At 32.6% G+C, this 24,055-nt stretch overlaps 2 protein-coding genes across 6 annotated transcripts in view; one reads left to right on the top strand and one right to left on the bottom strand.

Annotated features, from left to right (window-relative positions):
• The window catches only part of LOC126838245 (uncharacterized), a 160,609-nt gene extending 145,325 nt beyond the window's left edge, over positions 1 to 15,284 (top strand). For all 5 annotated transcript variants that reach the window (XM_050572529.1, XM_050572527.1, XM_050572525.1 and 2 more), the window contains exons 3-8: positions 5,372 to 5,577; positions 8,608 to 8,743; positions 8,819 to 8,952; positions 10,328 to 10,514; positions 13,566 to 13,887; positions 15,025 to 15,284. In XM_050572529.1, coding sequence (XP_050428486.1) covers positions 5,372 to 5,577; positions 8,608 to 8,743; positions 8,819 to 8,952; positions 10,328 to 10,514; positions 13,566 to 13,684 — 782 coding nt within the window. In that variant the 3' untranslated portion in view covers positions 13,685 to 13,887; positions 15,025 to 15,284. The remainder of the gene's footprint in view (positions 1 to 5,371; positions 5,578 to 8,607; positions 8,744 to 8,818; positions 8,953 to 10,327; positions 10,515 to 13,565; positions 13,888 to 15,024) is intronic.
• A 1,830-nt stretch (positions 15,285 to 17,114) lies between these two features.
• LOC126837916 (uncharacterized) lies at positions 17,115 to 23,315 on the bottom strand. Its single transcript, XM_050571899.1, has 7 exons — positions 23,312 to 23,315; positions 19,999 to 20,110; positions 19,138 to 19,294; positions 18,721 to 18,846; positions 18,363 to 18,636; positions 17,993 to 18,250; positions 17,115 to 17,764 (listed from the first exon to the last, which is right to left on the bottom strand). The coding sequence occupies exons 1-7, from the start codon at positions 23,313 to 23,315 to the stop codon at positions 17,115 to 17,117; spliced, it is 1,581 nt and encodes a 526-aa protein (XP_050427856.1).
• Between the last annotated feature and the right edge of the window lie 740 nt (positions 23,316 to 24,055).

Below are 24,055 nucleotides of genomic sequence, written 5' to 3'. Positions count from 1 at the left end.
TTGAAGGGGAAGGGTTGAATTTATTTAGTTTATGGCCCAATAAATGAATGTGAATTTTGAATGCGACTGCTGTTAATTAATCGAATGGTTTCCTTGGCATAACAAATCAACTGGAGGACGGCTCACGTGCGAATACCACATAGTACAATGGGTTAGGCTATAGGTGTGGCCACACAATTTTTTTTCCCCTTCGCCGAAAATGGCGGAAAGGTTAAATGTTTCAGAGACCCGGCCTAATTTATTAGCAGAGCCTATTAATCAATATAATAATATGTCGATGGAAGTTTAGATTAAAAACTCTATCGCCGCCACTCGCAAATAGACAAACTAATAACGCGCGGGTACGCTATGCATCATAACCGACACAACATATATTATTATAATAGTGTACAAACAATGGTGTTTGCTTTGCGGACAAGACGTTCACCTCGTTAAGCCCGGCCCGTGAATTGAACACCCCCGCTGACAAAAAGGGGTTGACTGTTATTTGTAATACCTGTAAAATAATTGCTTTACCGGTCATTTTATTAGTCCGACCAGGGGAACGGTCTTAATTAATACATATATACTCCGATGACACGTGTGTGTGTGTATATAATTTATAAGTTTCAATATAAAACTGAAATTAATAAAAACAAATGTTCTTATTAACAACGTCTAGCACTGTAAAAATTACTTGAAAAATGTTTTTTTTTAAATGGTGAACGGTGCCAAGAAATTTAAAAGGTTTTATGTATTTTTATCACCGCAGTCGAGGCAATAAATTTATAATATTCTTTCATGACAAAATCCGTTTGTTTACCTTTTTGTCAAAGTCTGTTTACAATAAACAGCTAATTTCTTTCTATCGACCGAGGAAATAAGCCATTCCATAGCATATTATTCTAAGTTTCTTTAACGTGGTAAACAAAATATATTTAAGTTGCAAAAACAACGGATGGGTTTAATCATATATTTTTATTTTAGTTTTTGGAAAGCCGTTCGTGTTGACAGACTTCATCGTAAAGTGATACGTTTGTGTGGCTATCGATTTAACTTCATCAAATTTGCATAACTGTGAACTGTCGCCAACGTTTCGACCTCAGCTCTGTGTGTTTATATAAATATTACATTTGGTAAACGATACAGAAAACACAAGAGAAATAAGTGTTGGTTGTTACAGTCGGTCGTCGACGGCTGAGCGTTTATTGTTCGCCTGCATTAAGCATAGTCAAAATTAAATTTATACACACACGGGGATTGTAGTGGTTTTGGCGTCCCCCCGGGGGAGAAAAACAATTCCCACCAGAGACCATAAATTACATTTATTTTTAATGTACACGCATAACAAGAGAGACCATTTTTTATTTTGAACTCAAAAAAAAAAAAAGCTCAACCGAAATTACGATTAGTGTTAGGGCGGGGGTTTTTTTTTAATGAATTTTTACTCAATTTTTTGCGTTATTTTTTATGCATGTTCGATGCAAGTAAATGATATACCGCGATAATATTTGCCGATAAAGTACAATATCGCTGCGTTTTGTATACCGATTTTGGATAATAATTACTTTTGTGAGTTATATTTTGAGCGTTTAATGTTATAGGCGAGGCCAGGGAGTACAGTGTAATGTGTTTTTTTATCTAAAAATAAATAAATCGGCCTTTTAGCACCCATATAGAATTTGTTGAACTATATAACAAAAAATTTCCCTACCTGAGAACGTAATGGTGGACAGATCAACAATATTATTATTAGAACTTAGTAATGATGATCTATTATCTAATCGGGCGTCTGAATATAAATAAAATAAATCCTAGTTATTTTTTTGCTACAAGGAATAACATTGAATCATGATATCAGTTAACTTTTATCATTTAACTCTTCTCTTATCCCTTATCTTTTGTCTCTGATCTCTAATATGTTATCCCTTATCACTAATCTCTTATATTATATCTTCTGGTTATTTTCTCCGCTGCACGGAAAACCATTGATTCGTGGATAAAATGTTAACTCTTATTACTTATCTCTTGTCACGTATCTATTATCATTTACCTCTTATCACTTATCTGTTATCACTTACTGAAAGTGTAACGCGAAAATGATGACATGACATTTCTTGTATCCAGTCCAATAACATATCCATGTTGAAAAAACTGATAGCGCTCTGGAAAATACCAAAAAAAAAAGTTTATATTTGATGAAGTCGATTAAAATGTTTTCTCAAAGAAAAACTAAACAGTTTAAATTATTTTCCGATACTATAGTGTGTTACATTGTAAAATAGATTACCCTGTATACTGTAATATGTTTTTTCGAGTGAGACGACCGTCAACAGAGTTAAATTATCATTCGGTTAAATGGTACGCTAGATACCGCACACGTGACAAGAATTTTATTGTAAAAGACTTACATTTAAAGCCCATGAAACTTGAGAGTGTACATAAATGTTATATCAAATGGAGTCTTGTTCGTTTTGATTTGACTCGATAAAGATCGTAGTATCAAGTATCTAAAACAATAAGCATACCTACTAAATGTTTAGAAATACTTAATAAAATATTCCACTATATTATATTTTTTAAACTTATTATATACAAATCTCATATCATTTATCTCTTGTCTCTTATCTTTTGTCTCTGATCTCTTATCACTCATCACCTATATCTCTAAGTGAAAGTGTAACGCGAAAATGGCAACATGAAATGTCTTGTATTCAGCCCAATAATATACCATCCATGTTGAAAAAAATAATAATCTTAAAGTGTCTTCCGTTATCTTCCGTGACAGAGACTGGTTATTATATTATAGTCAGCGAATCGCCGTGTACATCCAATAGTAATTATAATTTTATGCCTGTGGCGAAATTGTTTTATTCATGGGGTGCATATAGATATGTGTATATGCTGTGTGTATTATCGTGTAAGGTAAATCGAAACGAGACTAACGCGTAGGTGAGCTGGGATGTGATTTTTCGTTTCTCGAGGGAAATTTCATGCGACTACCGAGAACGACGTTTGCAGTTTTATTTATTAGGTATTCCGTGTTTTGTTTGTTTGGTGTTTTATTCGAGTGATCCGCGCTGGTTAAAAAAAAAAAAATATTTAACTAAATTTTTATCATGTCCCCGGGTTATAGGGGTCCGGATCCCAAAAACCGTAGGCCAAGTACTTTTAACCCGCCATTAGGTCGGTCACCATACCGTCATTTATCTTGGCGTTTAACTCCGAACAAATACAGTACATTTTCTATTGTGTCCCAACGTCCCCCGGAGGGTTTAGCCGTGTATTTTGTTTTTTTTTTTTTGGAAATCTGTTCTAAAATCTCGCATTCGTCGCTATTGAAAATAATATTATTGAAACGTTTGTATACCCACAGCAATAAGCCTGATAAATACATATATATATATATATTTATATGCATGTGTATACTACGGCCAATACAATATATGTATAATATACATTTTTATTTTATTTCTTGTATTATTGTACTGATTTTATAACAACTAAATATTGTACTTTCGGCTAAATTCGTCTAGTCAAAATTAAGATAACTACAAACAACCTTAACTGACATATCGAAATTGCCTTTAATAGTTTTAACTAATTATTTATAGCAAAACCAACTCATGTACTTGCTTGAATTGTTCGTTACTACCATTTCCTTCCATTTCCAATTTTACAAATTTCAATAAAAAAAACTCTTCTAAATCGGTTCATCTGTCATAGCGTGATAACACACTTATATAATATAATCAGGACATATATTATGTTTATCAAATTCAACAAGTTGTATTATGCTCATCTATTGGAATCTCAGTTCGATATTTTTGCACAAAACCTCAGTTAAATACAAATTTAAAGTTTTAAAAATATAATAATACATACCACCCTCCAATTATTTATTGGCCTTTCTAAAAATATAATTGTGTTTATTTTAGGACAAAAACTTTTACACAAACATCTACGGCATTGTCCAAAAAGTTCAAGTTCATTGTGGAGGGCGTTTAAAATGGGCCATATATAAGTTATTTTTGGAAGTAGCCGCTGTCAACCTTAAACATTTTGTTGAAGTGTTCTGTCAATTTACTTGTTTTTTTAATTTCTGTATAATATGACGCAATAGGAAAATCTTTATTTCCACGCCAATTGTCTATACTACAGCGTGGTGATCCGTCTTCTATAAAACAGACATTTTTTTAAAATGTTTTTTCTACATGTATATGTAATTTAAAACATATGTTGCCATTGAAAAAAAAAACGATATCCATACTGAAGAGTTTTGAAAAAATATAGTAAAACATGTACCTACAAGTACAGGAAAAACAACATTTTCAAAAATATATTCATATTTCTGAGAATGTGAGTGTTTTACATCAAACGGATCGCTCTGTATAGTCTACTGCAATATACGTTCCATCCGGATTTTGTCGATGCCGCGCTCAACTTTACACCATTAAAACGACAAATCATACCACGTCGTTCATCTCTTTCAGTTCTCAAACGTCATTTTTGTCACATAGGATATCCGGTCGGTCCAATGAGTGTGTGTTATTATTTGGCACACGATTTTTTTCGCATCGCGCTATTTGTCAAATCCACCGACTATCGTCCGAGTCGGGTGTTAAATTCGTTTTTAATGTGATTATACTAAGTGTGCGATGAACCGGAGTTTGGTTTTCGGTTGGTGTAGATAAATTATTTCTATGTAATAATTCTGCGTACAGCCGCTTTTGCCTCGGTCGTGGCGGCTACGTGGCGGTAATTAAAACTGCGTGGCCGAACCCTAAAAGGTAAAACAAACAAAGCAAAAAAACAAAAAAGGCCACCGGGACCTCCTAACGGTTAATTAAAACGTCCTTTATAAAATGTCTGTCAACAAAGTCACCGTGTGTTGTTATAATATAGTCTTACATGCGAGTAATAATACGACGGCGCCTCGTTAATTATTATTACAAACGTCACTCGCCTGTTATTCGACATTCAAAGGTCAACCGCGGTACTAGTGTGTAGTGTTACATGCAAGGCGGATTTAACACCCGTTCGTTATAATTACTGATCTATCGAATCAGTGTCCACCGGCTTAGCCGAATCCAATGTTATGACAAATACAATTGCCACACGTCGGTGGTGAATAATAATAATAATGAATATACCATCAGCTGTTGTCCAGGGTACTGGACCCTACCCCCCAACGGAAAAAACATCAATTATGGATATGTTATCTCTTATCGCGTACCTGTTATCACTTACCTCTTATCACTTATCTCCTCTCTTATCACTTATGTCTTCCTGAAAGTGAAAGATATTTTTACCTGTAGTAATAGTAGGTCTCTAATTTTTAGGTTTTCCCATCCTAATTTCGTACCTAACCGTAACGCTTTGACTGTTTCAGAATGTAAAGATCTGTTCGAACTCACGGCCGTCGTTCCTAGGTACGCTAAATTGGGCGAGAGCGTGGTACTCAAGTGCAATCACACCGTTTCCGAAAACGATCTATACAAAGTCCAATGGACCAAGAGCGGTAACAAACTGTTCCAGTACATCCGGGGTCGAAAGCCGCCTTACATCAACAACTCCATACCCGGTGCTCAGATAGACGTAAGTACAGAACAGTCATATCATCGATACTGTTTTCTCTGAACTCGACTTGGAAACCTCTTGCCTCCACTGACAGGGGCGGACCTGAGTTAAAGTTTACATAGTACAAAAAAAAATACTTATTCTATTATACGTATTATATTGTAAAAAAAAAATAAAAATAAAAATACACTTTTAATGCATGCAATTCAAGTATATAAGTGAGGCACTTCAGCTCCCATAATCTCCTCTTGTATCCACCCCTGCCACCATATGGTTTAAATTCCTTATTGTTTTACTGACTTGTTTATTTTCATTTATCAAACCAAAATTACCCTTTTGTGAAACGCGTTCCCACCCCAGTTTAGACATATTTTATTTTCTACTAAGATTATAATATATATTTTAAGTTATGATCATAACATACAATTTTGGTCAATACATAGAACACAAAAACGCAAACCATTTTTTTTTACACGTCTATTTGCGAGATATCCGTGGAATTGTTATTATAAAATATTTGTCTGTACAAAAACACTGTTTTTTTATTGTTACTACATTTTTTAACCCTTGACTTGTTACCAGGTGTAACGCCAAATGGAAATCAAGGTGAATTATACGTGGGGTCACGCTATTTGTTAAAAATAAAATTAAAAGAGTAACAAGTGAAACACTTTTACTTTTTAAGACTGACAAGCCGCCCCTTTTAAGGGTTTAAAACGAAATGCATTCGATTTGTCGTTTAGTCGAAAGTGATTAATCATTTTATAAAATAAAAAACTATTTACAGCTTAACCGACAAATGATAATCATAATAATATCAACCCACCAGTTAAATTCGGAACAAAGTATTCCGATCCATATCAAAAGCTTTTGTAGATTCGTGGAAACAACAAAAATTATTTAAATATTTTTGGAAAGTACCTAGGCTGAAACTGAAGCACTGCAGACCTTTAAATTAGTTTTAGTGGGTCCAGCGATAAAATGAAATTGCTGTGAGACGTTTCCCTCCTCGGAAGATGTTATCCTTTTTACCGGAGACCGGAAACGGCGAATAAGGGACGAAACGACTATAATATAAACCCATGGGGGAATATTATGAATTAGTCGCTGCCGCCTGTGTGTTCAAGCTGTTCAAGAAGAAGCAGCTAGAGTAGTTGGAAGAGAGGGGAGGGGGACACAGACCGTTTGTTGGCGACCAAATTGGGTAGAAACGGGACTCTAACGAAATTAAGACCGAAACCGCAGTCGCTTATTGTTGTGACAAACAAACCAGCCGCCACTTTGGCTCTTGTTTTCTTGTTATCTTTGCTCACTACCACCACCTGGCTGTGCCAGCTGTAAATGTCGCTATAGGCACAGTTCTACGTTTACTATGTGTATATTATTATGTGTGTAGCCTATTTATAGGTGTATAGTGTATAGCTTTATAAAATAACCGAACGACTAATCGTTTGAGTACGTTACGCCTTAGGGTTAACGGCTATCGGGTTGTCTTAGATAAATACACTTAGTAGTCAGATCCAGAGTTGAATTTTCAGTTCAAAGTAACTCGTGATGGTTTCAACCCTATATCAAAGTGCTTTTTACAAAAAAAAAACCATTAGAATTTTAAGCTTGTGCATAAGATTTTAGATTTCTTTTTTGGAGATACTTTAGTTTCTGTTATTATAAAATTGTAGAAAACATTCAAATTTTTATCTTTTTCATTTTTTCAACAGCGTTATTGACTTTTAAACGGGAACGTTTATATTTGATTAACTTTTTTAATTGAGAATAATTTGCTGAACATTTTGACTGGTCGATAACCAGTTTTAAATAATTACTTTTTAAAATGTATTAAAGTTTGAAATTTAAAACAGGAGAAAAAGTGGAGTAAAGTATTATTTTTGTTTGCTACGCACATTACTCTACCACTCTTCTCCCCTCGACCTAAATTTCAAAAACTTAAATAACTTTAAAAGTAACAGCCCTAAACTGAATATCGACCAGTTAAAATTTTCAACAATTCTATCTTAATTTATAAAGCTATTTAAATGTATGTTACCGTTTATGTTTCAATAGTTGGCTCTGGAAAATATTAAAAACGGTAAATATTTAGTAATTTTTTAATATTGCCAGAAATTTGTAACTGTTACAAAAAAATGGTTTCAGATAAGTTTTTTATAGTTTCAAATCGATTAGAGCTGTGATCTCATAATAGATCTCTTGGCCGTACGTTGTCACTCTCTGAAATATTAATCATTTTACTATATCTGTGAGATCCCAAATTAAATATCATACCATATAATACCCTTATATTTAATCTCGACTAATAATTTATTTTAAAGTAAAAACTATAAACTTGAATTGATCATTTGATGCATATAATATATGTTGACATCAATAGTACTGCATAACATAACAATACCAAAGTAATACAAGTCTTTTTATTATTGAAGTAAAAAAAATTAGCATAATACCTGATACATTTAGTTGTATAATGTACATTAATTAGCATTATCTATATGAAATATATTATAATAAAAAAGTCTTTGACATTTGAAAAACATAATACAAACAACTTCTACAAATTACACCCAACTTTGTGGTCTTTAAAAAAACATTTGGCACATTTTAGTTCTTTATAATAGTAGGGTACTTATAAAAAAAACTACCATTTGTAGCAGTTATGTTCATAATACTTTCGTCACTAGAACATAATATAGTACCTATTGAATTTGAAATAATTTTAACTTAAACAAAAATGTAATTAAATTGTTATAATAGTGTAAAATCCAACTTGTAGACATATTAACTTCACCATTCTCCAGTTCGGATCATTATCCGTGTCATCATACGACAAACAATCAAATAATAAATTTAAAATGTCATTAATATGGTTAGTGTCCATTATATATTTATACAAAAAATATCATAATAGGCAATACAATATGTAGTATACTATATGTTATTCTACTAAAATGCCATGACACATATAGCTGATAAATTTTGTATTGTTTTGTACAAAACAATAAAAAATGTTAATCATTATTTATGTTAATTATTTAGTGGGATAACACGGAACCCTCACAACTGGGTCTTCTCAACTTACAGCACGATGCTTCCGGTCAATACGGTTGCACGGTTACCTTGGAATCGCCTATTTATAGCAAAAATTCAGAATACCGAGACCTCACCGTTATCAGTGAGATAACAAATGCAATTTTTATTTTATTATAAATCTGCGTACCGAGAACTACATTTTCTCTTGTTTCCTTAGAAATTCAAGAAAGAGACCCGGTAATAAAAATATCCAAAGTCGTATTCAACGTGGGCGAGATCTTGGAAGCTACTTGCACTTCGGGTCCATCGAAACCCGTACCGGAAATAACTTGGCTCATCAACGGACGAAAGGTAATTATTATTAAACGTTTGTGTATTGACTTAATAGTTAAACGAACAATATATATATATATATATATATCATCGAGCAGATAACTTAAATATATTAGAATTTATATATACTGTAAACGAACAAATATTTTAAAAAAAAAATGCCCTTTTTGCTTTATGTGCAAATATGGCCATCAGATGATCGTCGCACCGAGATATTTAAATCTAAATTGCCATTTACAGATACATTTTACATAATGTTGAAGTGCACGTGAGTACTGTTGCTATTTAATGGCAGTCTGGTTTATGTGCCATGAAAAAAATTAAATAAAAATTCTTTTATATAAATAAAATATTCGAACAATCACAATGTGTAAACGTCCATATTATATAGTCTCGACTGAGATCGTATAACTACCCGGATTCAATTATATTTTGTATACTTAACACAATGTATCGCGCAATGATCGTAAAAAAATATTGTCCTATAAAAATCTGATTATGACAAAAAAAAAACAATCTGACTTCATCCGAACCGACTGCGCCAGTCATACCACCGTTCACCATCGCAACGGTTTTGGGAATCCTTCGCTGAGCTTGTCACTATTTTTATTATGGGCGTCTGGAGTTTATTAAAACAAAACAAACAAATTACAGCTTATTCGTTAGATAGCTTTTCAAAGAAACGATATTATTTTTTTTACCAATTTATTATGATGGCAATAAACACGGGATAGTTAAAAATCCCCCGGTGTAATGTCACATAAAAATAACTCTTCTCTTTCTTTCTGTTTTTATCTACATGACGAACGAGCTAATTCAATTGGCAGAGATTTAACGGCCTGACCATTTTGTTTGAATGAGTAAGGTCATCGCGAGCGAACCGGAGAGCACAGCGGTGTGGGTCTAAGGTGAAACTATCGCCATAAGCGTATTTAACTCGATGGAAAAAACGTGTTACTTCAAGCCGATACTGTGTAATTATTGGGTTATGCAATCAACCGGCGGTACCGTGGAAATAATAACTTTATCCGACACATGTTCGACCGGCGTACGTGCCCTGGATACGGTCGGCCGCATTATGTGTGTAAGCCCGCCGTTCCTGTGGGTGTGATGATGATATTGTTCGTCTGGCAAGTACGCTTTTGGCGACACGTGTAACCGCGCAATATTAATGACTTCGATTGCCATGTATAATGAGCCGCCTGTATAATGGACGTGTCGTCCATTCGAACAAGTGGTTAACGAAATATCAAGTCCTGCCACGACGTGTCCTGAGGAAACACTACGCGAGCTATGCGAGTCGAGTCCTAATGACTAGCTTTTGCTTGTGCTTACCCGTACCGGTAGTTCGTTAGTGACTTGTTGTTTAATCAGACCGATTGGTGTGTTTCAGCCGCCCGACACGTACATGAAGCCCATCGTCAAAGCTGCGTTGAACTCGGCCGCGGCCATGCTGTTGACACTGCCGGTGTCAGAGCGACTAGGCGCCGAAGTGCACCTCACCTGCCTGTCCACCATTCCCGGGTTCCTGGGCCACAATCATCTGGATTACGCCGACTACAGAACGCAGTCTATCATAGGTAATAATGCCACTGCAAAAGTCTTCCCGGATTGTTTGCCTTGCATCACTATCTCGTTTCTTTATAAATTTCGGCACCGAAAGGGTTGCGGCGACTTAACGCGCATTCACCTCTCGAATAATGCATTTAAACGACGCAGTTCAATTATAATCATTTATCAATATACATTATAATACTTAATACATCTTCTACCTTAGCGTTATTCTACCCTGCTGTGAGACAACAATACGGGAATGGTATTTTAGAGGTTTTCTTTTCCCGGAAGGATTTTGTTCTCGGCGTACCTTATGGAGATTTTCTCGGACTTTACTTCAATATATCTACAATAAACATTCAGTTGTACATATACACCGACGGAATTATCGCCGGACGAGATTAATAATAAAACTGAATGGTTTACACGCCGTAATATATTGACCGGGCACCGTTTAGGACTAATCCCCCGACCGTAATTAACCGATCCCGAACGACAACCCACATTATACTATTAACAAAACCGAACGGTTCACTGTAATATAGACAAAATCTGTCCAGTTATTCTTGTCGGTCTCCGGTTATAAACGCGTCATTAATTTTGTTGTTTCGATTCAGTTTTCAAAAAGAGCCCGTACTAGCCTCGTTTAAAAACATTCGTGCTCTTATTTGTCGAGATTTGTTTATTATGATAACTGCTTATTTATTAATGAACACACCATTTTAAAGACATAAAATAGTTTGGCTTCAGTTACTCTACCTGTATCCTAAATTTTAGGCTTCAAGTCTTAAGAAAAGTCTTAGAACTAATTTGAAATTTTATAAAGCGGAAAAGTTGAAAAACATGGAATTTTTTGGGTGTTTTTTCCATTATAAAGGCGAATAGGTGAATTTATTTCATTTTTAACCTAATAAAGAAGCTCTCGGGTAAGATTTGTAATCTATAGTTTTGCTACATGAAGAATGGTTCAATGGTTTAAAAATAAAAACACATCATTGTAAAAACAATACATTCTCAGCTCTGCATCGCAGCTAAAAAACGTTTGATTAATTATTCATCATTAAAGCTTATAATAATTGTGCTCTTGCAAAAAAATACAGTAATATATCAATATGACAATAAAAACTTATTTGGTTTGGCCGGCACTCCATGTAGGCAATATTGACACACCAACGTTATGTGCCCACGATGTAAGAAGTAAGGCAAATGTTCAATAAAACTTTGTATAACATTAAAACTACTTAAGCCTAAAAGCTAGTACATAGATTTCATTGACAATACTATTATGCACACTTCTTCAACTTCATGGTTGTGTTATTTCGGGTCGGGTGGTAATGCAATATGGTGACAGCTAGCAAAAACTGCAACACCGACTCCTGTTAATGGCACTACTCACAACGATTGTTATCTTCTTGAAGTTAGACAAGTAATCAAAGAAAGACTCAAAACAAGATGCACTTAGCAATAATCACGAAGACCAAAAGACAGAAACACGTTAGATCGAATCAGTTGCTCGTTAAATAAATTAATTTAAGTTACAGCCCTACAAAGTTTTCATGACTAGAAAAATTGAGCTACTCTACCATTGATCAGGTTCATCGAGTAACAACAATCATTAAATAAATATTTGAAGAAAATATATACTTTCTCAATTATTTCTACACTATATAATATCTTTGGCATTTAGTACTCAAGCTGAAGCAACAGAAATTGAGTGAACATAAAACAGAAGGATTTATCTTACCGGGACTTATTTTGTCCACAACACATATGCGTTAAGAAATCTAGTATCGCAGTATGTGCACATGCCAGTTTTAAGAAGAATTTTCAGTAAATATGTTTTTGAACATTTAGCTTCTTCTTTAAGGGAGTTTTTGTTCAGTTTAATTGTCCTATTAGCTAAATAGAAATGTCTGGTTATTCGGTCACGTTCCATTCGACCATAATACATTCTAGAATACCCATGTTGTTCAGAGCTCTTACCGAGCGACCCTGTTCTGCCCTCGTCTGTCCAAGTTTTCCATTTATTATTTACACATAATAATAACAACGATTTTCTCTCTCCAAAGGTCGCCGCAGTCCACCCGGGTTGAATTAAAGTAGTAAAATATTATGTTGTATAAACAATGAAACAAAAGCGACAACCATCATTAATACATTTGTTTTGCACGAGGTAATTAATTTAAACACGAACAATATTTGTTTTTGACCAAAAATTAAAATTCGCATTTATACAAGACCTTTTTAATTCTAAAGGATTTTTTTATGAACGGGATACCTACCTTTGTTTTGTAAATAACAACCGTTATTAAACCATAAATCTAAATAAATGGTTGTAGACGATTTTTTTTTTGTGGTTGCAAAATATCATTCATTTGATATAAATAGTACATAGTAACATTATATCTTTGTTTTTATTTTATTTTACAGAACTGTTTGCTAAACGTGTCTTGCAAACAGATTATTTCTCTAAAATCTGTCTCTTAATATTAACATTTTTTTTTACTTTTTGAAAACGGTGTAAGACGGGTGATTAATGCACGTAAACAAAGTTAATATAGCACTACTTAGAATACAAAAAACGTGGAATTGGTGAAGAATACTACGTGTAAGTTGAGCTAAAAAGTAAAACAAACCATTTAGTACATCAAAAGACATTTTTAATGAGTGTCACAAAAGAAAGTGGTGGTAAATTGTACGGACAGCCGTTGGAATTATATTTATGAATTTGTAATGTAGATATCATTTGGAGTCCAGAACATTAAGATTATTTTCTTTGCAATAATTGTGAGGATTCCTTTATGCTTGAAATTTCGCCCGTCACTCTTATTAATTTTAATTTTTTGTTAAATAATTTATATGGCCCACATGGCTACCGAAGTCAGATACAGATCATATTCAATAAAGTGCCTTTGCGCCTGTTTAAATAATCTTTCTAATTAATGAGAACCTAACCTACGCTTAACATAACCTAGTATCGAAGTTACCGGGTGCTCTCCGAAGCAGACGCGATTCGTTAATAATTCATTTTATTATTAATATTATTATTTACAATGTCGCTTATTGTGTTGTTTCAGTGAGTGTGGCAGCCAAACCCGAGCCCGTTACCGCGGGTTGCGCCAAACAAATCATCAACAAGTTGACCGCGATGATCACAGCCACCGTCATCGTCTTTGGGATACAAAAACGATATTAATTAACTACTCTTCCAATTACTTACACCGCTCTATGTAACCGTAACGGTGTATTTACCGTGCATTTATTGTTGTTCCTCCCGCCCTCTCCCACACTGAGTTTCTTATCGTCCATCCTTTCCTTTTGTCTGCTTATCTCTGAATATTTATTCTCAATAGCGTCTCGCTCCTTAAATAATTTACCGTGGCTTCGGATCTCAATCAAGTGAGTACCGGTTGAGCTATACATATGTTTGAATAGTAAAAATTAATAAATAATATATAGTACGTTGATTGATAAGTCTTAATATGTCCAATTACAGACCGTTAAACAAACCCAAAGCTTTGTATCGAAGCCAAACATAATCATCCATTAACGAAAATTCTCTTTTAATTTTCAAATTGGTTGTTGTTTGTGTAGGGTTCGTTTGGAATATTTAAACCCAAATTTACAAATTGGCATTGCCCGAGTTTCGGAATTCTTTCATCTTCCACCTTCAAGACTGTTTTGCTTGCCGGTTACTTGTTATTCACTCCGCACCTGCCTGTAGACTGAAGTCATCGTGTCACCTGTTTTCTTGTTGCCACACATTTTCAAATACCTGTTGACTGTCGATTCACACACACATAGCAACCTAGAAAAAGACTACGGTCAAAGTGTAATTTTTCTTTTTTTTTTTGGGGGGGGGGGTTAATAATAATAAAAGTTTGACTACAGATTTTTGAGAAAATTACATATGAAGGGCACAGGGAAAGAAGGGTAGTAGTCCATTTATGAACATTTTTTTTTTAAATAGTTTTTTTCAATATAATATGTCATTAACTGTTTTTATTTATGTTAATAGATTGTTTAAATTAATATATTTTTTAGTAGAATAGCAATTAATGTGATTTTTTTTTCTTATGTAAGAGGGAGAGGAATTCACGAAATTTGTTTTTGCTATACTCTAAAATTTTCATACATGGACAACTACCCTTCTTTCCCTGTGCCCATCATATATTATAGGCTCATTCTAGATCTAACTTTAGTTGAATTTTCAGACTTTCAAGTTTAAACCATAAAAACTATAAAAAAAAGTTAAGAGTATCCACACTTCATGCAGATACATCAATACATGGATATGTCCTGCAATCTAGTATTTCTAATATCTTATCTCCAATCCACTATCTCTATTAATTCACCTCCATAATCCATAATGATGTCAGCACTGTGTCACAAAACGTGACAAACAAATTTTCAGAATGACTCCCATCCATGTCAAAAAAGTTTCCACTATATAATATGTATAATTTAATTAATCATCATTAATGTTATATTAGTTTTACAGACAAATAACACTATGTCATGTATTTTTTGTTTCAGATAGAATCTTTTGGACAGGCCACAACAGCGTTTTCATCTTTAAAAAACTGCTACAACTGCTACTACCTCCGTATTCTATCAAATTCTAAAAAAAATCATAAATTGTTGTTCCACTTAAGCTGCGCATTATTTCTGAAAAATCGTGTTTGTAATAATTAACATTTATTGTGAGTTTATTTCTAAATAAAAAAATGTAAATACATTATATATATTATATTAATAGTTTGAATTTTGTCGGCACAGGATTGAACATTTCTTTCAGTTTTTTTTGTATTGTGTTCTTTTTCTCCTGTAAATAACTTATTTTTATTATCTATAAGAAAGAATTTTTGTCTTATGTGTATTTCAACCTAAGTTTACCATTTTTGCCCTATCTATTATGATTAATAATCCAATATTATATAAACTATATTAATAATATGTATAAATAATGTTATCGTATAGGCTCGGTGTTTATGTACTATAAAAAGTTAACCTATTATCATTAGTATATACAATATGTATGGAATAAATATGTTATATATACTAAAACAAGATGTATTGGTATCCCTTTGTTGTACGTTTATTTGTAAAAATTAATAAGTATTGAAATGTAAAAACTAAATTTAAAACTTAAGATACAATGTTGCTTTTACAACGTGATCATATTGCAAACAAATTTGGGTTTGTGCAAAAAAATTTTTTTAGCGTATCTATTTTATTCAACTAAAACTGTTTTCATGTACAAGCATACGTTTACAATCAAAGTGACAATACAATACTATAATATACATTATTATACCGATTATTTTTAGCTAATCCCGCTTTTGAGTCAACTATTTATGTCGTTCTGTGCCAGAGAGTATTTGTAATGCTCAGTTTTTTTTTTTATAAAAATAACATATTGTCAATTATACCGCTTATGTTTGTTTTTATTGCGGGCCATTGCTCCTCAATATATTATTCTCAGACTTTTGTTCAGCTATGTTACCATTTCATAAAAAAAAATGACAGTAGTAATAATAATTAAAACTGTAATAACATGAATTACCACCTTATTAGAAAAATAAACTGTATGACTTATTAATAACAAAACTTGTGTTATACCCGTAAAAATAAATGAAAAAAATAATATTATAATATAAAAAAAATATTTTTTTGTTTGCTATTCGTTGTTTCATCACTTTTTTATCTCGGTCTCAGTTATCATATTATGATGTATTGAATTGTATTCCACTTAACCAACCGCCCCATCAAATATCTGCCCCTGATGTTTCTTTATGTTCTCCAAATCTTGTCCATTTTTTAAGCTGGGAATCCATGCCGGTTTCATTTAAAAGTAAACATTTTCCTTTCCTTGCATTTTACTTCCTACTTTCCACTTTCCTTCTACCTATCTTTGGATTATAAGCCAGATCTGGATCTGGACTATATCTGGATTAACCTGAGCAAAACCAACTGAACGTTATTTGTCCTTTTCTCCTACCATTATCCTCCGACTATAACTCCTATTTTCCAACCTAACCAACATTTCCTCAATTACTTGTGTGTTAAAATTGTGAATGATCTGATGCCATTAAATCTAACACCGATTAAGAAATGGCGAAATAATCTTATTCCGGGTAAAATGTTCAAATTTCACTGCGCCTTCTACTATATGGCGCACTTTACCTGGCTATTGTAATACGTATATATTTATATTTATATTTGCGCATCACACGTCAAATCTCCACCGTTATTTTTTATTACTATTACACTATTGAATTTAATATCCCCTCATTTAATTGTCTCTATTTCTTAAGGTACCCTCATTACAACTATCCGAGCCCACCTCCATAAACGCTTCTATTGTTACGCTGTCACTAACTGAATTAATTCAAATCACTTTGTATTGTTATTGAATTAAAATGTATTAACAAAACTATATCTGCATCGAACATATAAAGAATTTAAATTAAATATTTAATATACATATAAATAAATATACTATATACTAAACTTATACTTATAAATTATTAAATACATAGAAAATGATGAATATAGACTTCTACAATTTTAAAGGGCCAAGGTGATTACAAAATATGTTAGCAGCATCGTTTTGTAATGAAGAGTTAGTTTTGCTTGCCTAGACCGATAGAAACACGCACTTGTCTCCAACGAGTCCTCTCTATGTTTCGGCGGGAAAAGAATTTTTTTTTCGGTTGTTCTTTAGTTTCCAATAACGAAATAAACGACCACATCCAGTAGTTGACGTCCCAGATCTGTTCACGGTGTCGCAGCTGGGTCATGCGCAATTGCCTTTCGTCGAGTGGCATTTCAAGAGCTGTGTGAATGGCATTGGCCATTAGGTCCAATTCATAGGGATTCGCCAATAACGCCTCGGTCATTTTCTCGGCGGCCCCGGTAAAAGGCGACAACACCAACACGCCGGGTTCGCCTGTTTGACAGGCCACAAACTCTTTGGCTACCAAGTTCATGCCGTCCCTGAGCGGAGTGACTAGCGCTACACTGGAGTACCTGTATAGGCACGCCAGCTCCTCTTGAGAGAGGCCTCCGTAGATGTACCGAATTGGAGACCAGCTGGTCGTAGAAAAACGTCCTATGATTCGGCCGATTAGCTGTTCCACTTCGTCTTTCAACGTTTGATACACCTTAATGTCCGTTCTTGAGGGTACTGCTATTTGTATGAAGACGACTTTTCCCTTATTGCCGGGATACCTTTCGAGGAATTTCTCGTACGCCAGGATCCGATTAACTATTCCTAAAAAAAAAATGTGTAAATTTAAGACATAAGATACGAACTCTCGTCTCCTCCAACTAAGCTCAGGCTTTTGGAGACAAACTTTTTCTTTTATTAATCATATATTGTAAATAATGTATATTCTGTTTAAAACAATAACAATTAATCATCATCATCATCATCATCAGTGTGTTGACTTAATTAATTGTTACTATTATTTAGCCTTATAAAAAAAATATCGTCACTGACCTTTAGTATAATCTAGCCTGTCCACGCCGAGTATGACTTTTGAGTCTCCCGAAACGTTTAACAAAGGTGGAGTTTTTTTCGATAACATTTCAAAATCATGAAACGGAATGCCGATAGGCACAGGTCTTACAACAACGGTATGGTCATCGACAAATACCATCATGTTCGATCGGTCTACTATGCAATTAGGTTGCCGATCACAGCATTCCATAAAATTTGAACAATAATCAATAGTGTGGAACCCGACGACATCGTAAGCTAAAATAAAAAATTGAGAACATAAAGTGCATGTGAAAACCGAATTCTACTTCCACATCTTCTTTACATAAGAGGACACACAAAGCAGGAATACACGGTACGTCTGTTTTACCTAATAACCCGTCGAAAACGTCTTTATCCCAAGGCAACAATTTCATAATGTCCCACGACGGGAACGGTATGTGCAAAAAGAAACCAAGTTTAACCCGGAGGTTTTCACTTTTACACACTTCTCGTATCGTCTTCCCTGCTGTCAACAACTGATAATCGTGTATCCATACCATGGGAACCGTGTCTTCATCTCCGGCATCGTCTAGTTTTTTTATGGCTTGTCGTAAAGTGTCCAAAACGCAATTGGCAAACTTTTCATTTACTCTGCAATACGTCTGACGAATAAGAGCATACTTAATATAATATGACAACATCTAGATCATTGTGTTATTAAAAAAAATTGTAAATATATTAATTACTATCCAGTCTTTGCGAGCAAATGTAGCGCTATCTGGCATGGAATGAAAAAGAGGCCAGAATGTACCATTACAACAGCCGTTGTAGAACTCTTCAAATTCCTCCTTTTCCAGTTCTACGGGAACAATCTAAAATATTTTTATATAAAATAATTGCGGTACCATAATTTATTTGATCAATTTTTTTTTTTTTCATTCATTAGCTATTATAATTTAAAACATATTTTTATTCGATAATTTTCAATAAAAATAAATTATTTTTATATAAAAATGTTTTCACCGCCCCACGGAAAAACATTAAATCATGAATAGGTTTTAGAGTTACGGTTCCGTATAACCATAACGACTTATCTGTGTGGCTGTGCCTTAACAGTTAAAGTGAACAAATTCAAATTATTAATAAATATTCACTATATTAACCTGACTAGATTTTAGACCAGCAACGGGAGACTTGTCCGATGGGTCAGACTCGGGTATTGGAGTATCAGGTTTAAAATCATACAGACCAGTCCACCCGATCCATGTTCCATTACATTCAATAACAACTGGCGTCACGGCTGTCACAAGACCACCAGCACTTTGAACAAAAGAAAATGTATAAGTTTGTCTCAATTTCATTAAAAGTTATACATATTTATCAAAGATTTCTAAAATTATTTTTAATTAATTCAATGTTAATAACAATAGTAGTAGACGATTATAAAACAAAATTATTAAAATGGCAGCGTTATAAAAAAATAACGTATTTATAAATATTTTATATGGATATATGTATAAATGTACAGTCAGGTCCACTAGGAAGGCCAGGTTAATATTATATTATAATGTAATACATATTGTGTTTAAATTATAATTTTCGTATTGCTTCCTCGAAGAGAAAGATAAGTGGTTATTTGGGAAAATTTTTTCTGAATTTCGCCATGAGAGTAATAACAAATGTACCTATCCTTTTAGATAATACAACTTGGCTTTCTGTCCGGTAGTGAGTGTGTGTTCGTTCGTTTGACTGTAATTCCTAAGTCTATCGACAGCAGATGTGCATACAAGAGGGGGCCATGGGTCCCTCCTTTATTTATTTGAATTGTAAGAATTGAAAGAGTATTCTAATGTTAATTTTTTTTATAATATATTAAGTTTAAATATGTATTTTTTTCACTATATGAACTTTAATAACTATGACTATTTCTTATTTGTATTTGAAGTAATTTGTATGTTAGTACCCTTTTTTATCCCTAGACCATTCAATACATATATAAATAATTAATACTCAAAATAGCTAACCTTGGCTTCCTCTTCAAATTTCCTTCGGCATTTCGAATCAGAACAAACGGCAGTCGGTTTGACACGACGATCAGCGGACTTTTGTTTTTTTTAGGACTTATAGTAAGCGTACCTGCAACCCATATTGAGATGCGAACCAAAATGAATAAATGGTATTTGATTTAATACATTGGTGACATAAAATAAACAAAATTATTTTTACACAATATTTTAAATATTTATAAATTAAATTAAACCATCTAAAACTCGATTTCTAAAGAAGAAAACAAACACTCGCTACACGGAAAAAAATATATAGTTAGGACCACCATAATTATTATGGTAGTCTCAACCATTATTTATGGTTAATATAGGGACACAATACGTTTTTAGTAGGGAGTACTAAACTAAAATAGTTAACTATATATAGTTGGATCAACTATATAATAAGGTAGGCTTTCGATGAACCAATGAAAAAAACAGTCGCCTATGTCTAAAAATACATATTTCACAAAAAAAAGTATAGTTAAACCAACTACCCAAAAACAACTAAACTAGTTTGGTATTTCTAACTAAAATGATGTAGTTGGTGCAATCATATAATAGTAGATCCAACTAGAATATTTCCAACCATTTACTATAACCAAATTATTTTTGTCCGTGTATGGTGCAATATTATTTTAGGTTTGTATTTAGTAGAAGATAGTCTTAATAACTAATTTTCTAATTCATACTCTTTCAATCTGTTATTGAGTCGATTAAAAGTTTTAAGTGTTTCAATACACGAGAGTGTTCAGCATTATTTTTACTTTTTTGCGATTTATTAGGTCGTTACTTTTAAAATTTTGTTCTAAACATCGAGCGGGAGTTCAGGCCTACTCCATACCTGTAATTTATTACATGTTTGCTCCGAAACGAATGCTTATGGAAGTCAAACAGACTTATAGTCAAAACTTATATATTAAATTAATTATTATTTAATATTAAATTGAATGCAATATTCATACTTTGATTATCGTCATCGATATCGTCATGGTCATTATCACTATTGCCTTAAAAAATTAATTATGAGTTTAAATAAAAATATAGATAAATATCATAATGCATTTTTAGTAATGACTTTAATGGCATTATTTAGTATTGCATTAACACGCTTGGTTCTTTTTTATTGACAATCGCTTGGAATGTCTAATGCGCATGTGCGTAAAGCTGTTATGTGAGATTCCTTTGTTAATAAAAATCAAAAAAAATTTTAAAAATTAAAAATTAATTTAATATTATTTTATATTAAAATAAATGCAACATTCATACTTTGTTTATCGTCATCGATATCACCAGTGCCGTTATCAATACCGCCTTAAAAAATTAATTATGAGTTTAAATAAAAATAATAGAATTATAGATAAATATATATATTTAGTTACGAAACTAATACATTTAATTAAATAATATTAAATTATTTGATTTTCGTCATCGATATCACCATACCCGTATTCAATACCGTCTTAAAAAACCAATTATGAATTTTTTTTTTAAATAATTAGAATATTTCTATATTTTATGCCAGTAAATCGATTAAGACCAGATATTATAAAACTACTGAAAATACGTTTGGCCAGAACATATTATAATTAGGACTATACTATCATCAAATATCGCAAGGATATTATAGATCGGAAATAATCATATAATTATCAGGACATATCCATGTGTCAATGAATCTGCATGAAGTGTAAATATTCTAAGTTTTTTTTTGTTTTTAAACATAGGGCGAGATTAAGGCCTACTCCATATCTTTATTTTAATGTATGTTTGTTCCGAAATGAATGCTTAAGGGAGTCAAATAGATTAGTTACGAAACTAATAAATTAAATTAAATATTATTCAACTAAAATAAATGCAATATTCATACTTTGATTATCGTCATAGATATCGTCATGGTCGTTATCACTATCGCCTTAAAAACCAATAATGAATTTTAAAAAAATAATAGACATAAAGAAAAATATCATTTTTTTTTTTTATAGTATTGTACTCTTGGTTCTTTTTTATTGACAATCACTTAGAATGTCTAATGCGCATGTGCGAACAGAATGAATAAGATTAATACAATATTTAAAAAAATTGTAATATTTTTCGCATTAGTCGGTATTTTATACCATAAATACTAAACAATATTCAAACTAGGTAGGCGACATATTTTTTAAAAATACATTTTTGATTGTTGATGTTATTTTCCTTACCAGAGAAAATACACGAAGTTTAGTGTGTGTTAAGAACAACAGGTACGAAATTTGCATTCATACAAGGAATTCAAATTTGATGTGTTTTTTTTCGTGTATTCATGACCGTTAGAATATAATAATAGAACATTAATCGTGGCTGACGCTAATGATGAATAGTATTGACATAAAGAAAAGAAACGGTCTTTGTAAATACATTATTAATACTGATAATCGTATTGTTGAACGACAGTTAAATTTCAGTTGAAAATCCTTTTGGAATATTAAGGCAGTGCAATAATTAGTGTAAGCACTTATCTAATAGGACTCGAACGATGTATACAATATTTGTCATTAAAATACAACAATATTTAACCTAGGTTGGCATACAGATTTTTTACAGGTACATATTTTTCTAAGCAAACGTTGTTGTTGTCACAGCCAAATTTTTGTTGGGTAACGTTATTTTCTTTACCAGAGTTTAATATTAAATGGAATACGCGACGTTTTGCGTGCGTTAAAAACAACAGGTGCGAAATTTCCATTTATACAGATAATTCCAATTTGATATGTTTTTTTTGTGTATTCATAACCGTTAAACGTGATTGTTATTTTGAATCGAATATAGGTTAGGTTAGGCCTTACTGAAAAAAGTGCGTTGAGTAGGAATATGTTTATCTGCACACATTACTTACTAACCGCACTTCCCCTCCAGTCCTAAATATCAAACTGAAATAACTTTGAAACCAATTATATAAGACTGGTAATGGACCGGTCAAAATCTTCAGCAAAATATTCTCAATTCAAAAAAATAAACGAATATATAAGTTACAGTTTAAAAAACATAAGTCCATACGGTTTCAACATATAAGGGACGGGGATTTATAGTTTAAAAATGTAATAAACTCGTCCCAACTAATAACATGTATAAAAGTATAAAAAAAAGAGTCTAACATCTTCTAAGTAGTTGACTGGGCCATAGTTAACCAATCACTTGGTACAACGCACTATTTTTATTAAAAATTTAAGGCTATATCATAAATTAAAAATATTTTTAAAAAAATACACCGTAACTTTAATAGTTGCAGACGTATTAAATAATAAAACATTACCCATTGTTGACGCTAAAATGATGAATATTATTGTCATAAGGAAAAGACAGAGTCTCTGTAAATTCATTATTAATACTGATAATCGTACTGTTGAACGACAATTAAACTTCAATTGAAAATCCTTTCGGAATAACAAGGCATTGAAATAGTTATTGTAAGCACTTAGTTAATAGGACTTGAACGATGTATACAATATGTGTCACTAAAATATAACAATATTCAAACTAAGTAGGCTTACAGATTTTTCTACATATTTTTCTAAGCAATCGTTGTTGTTGTCACACACAAATTTTGGTTTGGTGATGTTATTTTCTTTAACATATTTAATATTAAACGGAATACACGCCGTTTTGAGTGCGTTAAAAACAACAGGTGCGAAGTTTCGATCCATGCAGAGAATTCTAACTTGATGTGGTTTTTTTGTTTATTCATGACCGTTGAACGTGATTGTTATTTTGAATTGAATATAGGTTAGGTTAGGCCTTACTGAAAGATCAGTGGAGAGTAAGGATATGTTTATCTGCGCGCATTACTCACTAACCGCACTTCCACTCCCGTCCTAAATTTTGAACTTAAATAACTTTGAAACCAATTACCCAAAACTGATAATCGACCGGTCAAAATCTTAAATAAACTATTCTTAATTTAAAAAGTTTAACAAATATATAAGTTACAGTTTAAAAAATATAACTTCATACGGTTTCAAAATAAAAAGGATAGGGTTATATATTTTTAAAATATTTT

Source organism: Adelges cooleyi, unplaced genomic scaffold (assembly GCF_023614345.1).
Source record: "Adelges cooleyi isolate 19-005CV unplaced genomic scaffold, UGA_ACOO_1.1 ACOO_flye_CR_arks_rails_tigmint_CR_PRNA_30, whole genome shotgun sequence".
In the NCBI taxonomy this organism is placed as follows: Eukaryota; Metazoa; Arthropoda; class Insecta; order Hemiptera; family Adelgidae; genus Adelges; species Adelges cooleyi.
This window is presented reverse-complemented; position numbering and strand designations above follow the sequence as displayed.